Source organism: Rhea americana, unplaced genomic scaffold (assembly GCF_003343005.1).
Source record: "Rhea americana isolate MKP2758 unplaced genomic scaffold, rheAme1 scaffold_29, whole genome shotgun sequence".
Taxonomy (NCBI): domain Eukaryota; kingdom Metazoa; phylum Chordata; class Aves; order Rheiformes; family Rheidae; genus Rhea; species Rhea americana.
The window spans coordinates 5422711-5427251 of NW_028186412.1; the positions used below are offsets into that span (position 1 = coordinate 5422711).

Sequence of the window (4541 nt, forward strand, 5' to 3'; positions counted from 1 at the left end):
AGGACAACGGATCATTTACCAACAACCTTTAAGCAACAGTCACATTCAACAAATGGTGCTACGACATTTACTATCTGTCCTTAAGGCACAATCCTGAGTCCAGGCTGTCACTGCCGGTACGATCTCACATACAAATCCCCCAGAGCCACCTTGAGTAATGTACAGGCAGATTTGGGTAATGCACTTACAGTAGGCATTCCTTACAGAGGCCTGGAGAGGAAGGAGACCTGTATTAATGGTGGGGATACTTGTATAACCGTCTTCTTAAAGAAAACTGCATTTTACAGACAATACTGATCCTCTGAAGCCATGAAAATAACACAAGAGAAACTCCTAGGAGGAGCGTAATTGCTGACTTTGCAGACCTAGGGACTGTAACAYGTTGTGCTCCTTGAGCTGGTGAAGACCTCCTTAGCAGGTGACGACTCTGCAGCGTTAGCCCGGTCACGCACCTCCCTGGAAACTCGATGTACGGTGCAGGGGGCCCATCTGGGATAGCTTTGCCGTGCGTCAGTCTGCGTGTGGATGCTGTGGGACTGCTGCCCCTGACAGGCTTCGACAGGGCGGTGACGCCCGTGGCTGACTCGAGCCACCTCTCCCCGGCACTGATCCAAGCATAGCTCAGCCAAAAATAGGACGCTGGGAATCCCTCTCCAAAATCCAACTTTAGAAAACGCAGTTATACGGCAATTCCAGCTGTGAGACAGAGCTTCTCTCTGACAACGGCATTCATAGCACTGGCAGGGTAATTAACTCAGGCCAGAAAGGTTACAGGAACAGCTGGAGTCTGCTCRTGCCTGTGGATACACGTTAATAAACCTGCAGGGTTTCCGCTCTCACTCTACAGCAATTTTTTTTTWAAAAAAAGTACAAGTAAAAATCCAAGTATGAATAAAAATGCCAGACTTGCATGACCCACTCTACTGGCGTTATTGCCAGGTCTATCAGTTAGCAGCGACAGGACCAGAAAAGGGAAAMGAGACACTACAAAGCAGGGTTTCACATGTTCTTCTTTATTTAAGAGAAACAAGAGCAAGTGAAAGTAAAGGTTTCACACTTCTTTCTATTAAGCAAGTTTATGTCTTTTATGCTGGTTAATAAAGACAGATACATCGCGTATTACAGATTTATGCTCTAGAAAACCTAACACTGACACCAAAGAAGCAGGCTTTGTRGGCAGAGGGGTTACAACATTCCCAATAGCTGTCGGAGGAGACAGCCACATGTAATAGTGTCTAAGGACCTTGCATTTTACAGTTTACAGCTGGATCACTGCAGAAGGAAATAATTACACCGTTATAGACCCATTACRAACATTAGCACAGGCAACACAAATGCAAGAGTAAAAAAATTCATGTCATCCTCATTTGACTGAAAGCTAATCAGAGGTGTGCTGAGGATGTTATTTATGTCTGCAGAGACATACTTAAATCAGCTCCGAGAGTTTCTGATTGTCTTTTACTCCTGATAAGACTTCACAAGGAGCCACATGAGCAATACAGTAATCAGGACAATCATGAAGTTCAGGAAGAGTTCTTGTGTGGATCGCTCCATTTTGGGGAATAACCAGGGGAGAGCAGAGCTCAACAGGTAAAGCGAAGGGAAAACTTCAGTGACTTTTCTGGGAGTGTCCTTGAGCTCAGCCTTCAGGTCACAGGCTCTTTCAACGAAAAAGAAAAACATGTGAAGAACAGATAAGTGAAGGAGGGAACTTCAGCAGAGCTATTTATATGGGTATAAATAAATGTTATTTCTGTGGCTCGAACTTAGTAGGCACTGTGGACAGTAAAAGCAAAAGCTATCTCCAGCAGCTTATCACCTTCTTTGATTTCCACCCCTGACAAGAAGTGTTCTCAGTGTCACCCCAAAATATATCTCACAGGATGAGCAGTCCTTGGAAATTAGCTCTGCTTTGCACAAGCTTTTTTAAAAAAAGAATGCCCCAAACCCATTTATTACTTTGAACTGATATACATCACAAATATATTGCTGTTTAGAGTTCCTAAAATTCCCATATTTCTTTGTGTATTCTCATTTTTAAAATAAAATAGGTGGAAACTTTTCTCTTATGTAGAAGAACTAATTTCTACAGTTTTTATCCTACTCACTTTTCCACCTTTTCTTAAATGATTTTTACTGTTTATAAAATTTTGTACTGAAATACTACAGCTTAAAAGAATTCAAATTTCAGCCTCTCTTGTAAAGCTTAGGTGAGAAAATAGTGAATTCATGTTACTGCTAAAAGTACAAGGAAAACCTAAGGTGCAACATATTCATTTCTGAAAAGTTTCATAAATTTTGTGAGTTAATCCTACAGATGAGAGAGACTTTTCCCAGATACCTTCTGACTTTCTTGCACTTTCAAGATGCCGGAGTTCCATTACTTCAGAAATTCCATTCAAGTTAAATTTGGAAGGTTTCTGTTGGCTATTGTTATTGTTTATTTACTTTATCACAAGTTTAGATTTTTGCATGTTCTTGGAATTCATGCAGAGAATACTTTACCATGAATAACATTCCACTAATCCCATCTGAATGCTGAGTAAATAAAAGAAAAGCCTTTAAACAAATGAAGAATAAGCTCTAGACAAATAAAGAATTTCAGCCACACAAACTAAATCTTAAAGGAGATGCTAGATTAGTCTATAACATCTATGGTGAAAACAAGAGAAGCCTTGGGACTGTACCATACTGAAGACAGAGGGTTTAAATAGAAACTGCTTTAGTCTGCAGATTAAATATTAAAAGGCTGGCACTTACAGTTAACAAAATTCCTGCATTCCCCTGTTGTTTTGTCAGCCTCCTATTTTCATGGGCAAGAGAAAATCTGACCCAATAAACAAAACAAGTTTTTTTTTTTTACCTTGAGAAGGTAAACGGAGTGCAGCGTCCTGCCTCCAAGACTTGGGTGTGATGCAGATATTATTTCCTTCTCAGCCTCTTGCTCTGTCCCACACGGTCTGGATGCCCCGTCCCTGTGTGAGAACTAAAGTAGTCTGAGGGAGGAGAGCAACAAGTGTATTGGCACCCGAGACGCTGACATCACATCTCAAGCATTTTAAAAGGCCTAATCTGGGCTGCAGGATTCAACTAAGGCTGTTCGTGCATAGAGGTCTAAGGGCTTATTTACTTACTGTAATTTTATTTCTTCTCATGGTGTKTTGTACTAAGGGCAGAGTTATACACAAGCCTTGGGAGTTTTACATGGGGTTTTACAGCAAATTTCATTTGGCCAGTTTGTGTCTTCATGCCCTGGTTTAATTTCCTTAATGTGGACAAAAGAAAAGAAAAAGAAAGGAAAATCGAAAGAAAAGAGAAGAAGAGCCATGTGAAGCCGTATTTATGCAGATTTCAGGATCCCTGAAGATCGGTTCCCGTGGCTGAAGCCCTGACTGCAGTTAGCTTTGTAAGAACAGCACAGCTGTTGCTGTCCTACATACTTGTTGCGGTCTCCACAGCTTCTCATGTTCATATACATTTCAAAAAAGATGAAAAGGAGCAAAATAGTTCTTGCATTTACTCACAGAGTAAGGCAATACAGGAACATTTGCAAGAGAGAAAAGTTTGGGGCTAGGGATTTTGGAAGCCACAGTCCATTGCACTAAAGAGCCACTGACTCACCTCCACTCTCTTCCTTCATTGATTTTCAATGTCTCTGGTATTAATGCTCCAAATGCCTGAACAGACAAATATTTCTGCCATCTTGCAGCATTTCTTCACAGAAAGCACATTGCTCTGAGGCCCAGATAACTATAATATCCACATAATCTTATCTTTGCCCAAGACACTGCTAAAACTCATTATACAAACAAACAAAAGGAATTTGCTATTTTTTTCCTTTAAATACATACATCTGAAAGAGGATGTCAGCAGAGTAGGTTAGACTGAACCGGGACYAGACGCTGCCAGCCCTGTGCTGCAGAAGCACGGCTTGTGGGTCATCCTCTTGGATGGGGGCTCGTAGCCTTCGTATTCAAAGGAATAACTTGAGTATTTCCACTGAAGTTAGAGCAGTCACTTCTGGAGCACAGTGCATGAGCAGGAGGATCCTGACGAGGTTTGAGTGCGTACAGCTCTCCACAGAACTGACTCTTATTCTCACGGCCAAACACAAATGACATACAGTATGCAAATTATTTACTGATTCTGATGCCTTTTGTATATTCACATTCAGGCACACTGTGACATAGTGTAGTTCACAACATCCAAGCTCGCTGTTGAAGTCCAGCCTCCATGAGGTCCCCAGTTTCAGCCTTCCCTTTGCACCAGTACGGAGACCTGCGTAACTGTGCCATGACTCTGGTAAGGGAGCCTGGCTGGCTGGAAACCAACCTGACGAAAAACAAAACAAAACAAATAGCTGTGTGGGTTACCGAGGGGGTGGAGGCAAGGATTGCCTGGGTTTTGCTGAATGATCTCCATAAATAGCCTCCTCATATAGCCACTAGAGGTAGGAGGGAGACCAGAAATCTTCACTCTCATTGGCTTAATTGCCTTGCAACTGCACTCTTAGACGCCCAAGCATCAAGTTCACAAAAGCC

The 4541-nt window shown here is 42.0% G+C and overlaps 1 protein-coding gene across 1 annotated transcript; it reads right to left on the bottom strand.

Annotated features, from left to right (window-relative positions):
• Positions 1-992: 992 nt before the first annotated feature.
• SLN (sarcolipin) lies at positions 993-2999 on the bottom strand. Its single transcript, XM_085309113.1, has 2 exons — positions 2864-2999; positions 993-1660 (listed from the first exon to the last, which is right to left on the bottom strand). Exon 2 carries the CDS (start codon positions 1552-1554, stop codon positions 1459-1461), a length of 96 nt encoding a protein of 31 aa, XP_085165239.1. The 5' UTR covers positions 1555-1660; positions 2864-2999; the 3' UTR covers positions 993-1458.
• Positions 3000-4541: the final 1542 nt, after the last annotated feature.

What these genes read in the sequence shown, in the direction of transcription:
- SLN (XM_085309113.1), bottom strand. Translation starts at nt 1,554, where the DNA reads ATGGAGCGATCCACACAAGAACTCTTCCTGAACTTCATGATTGTCCTG.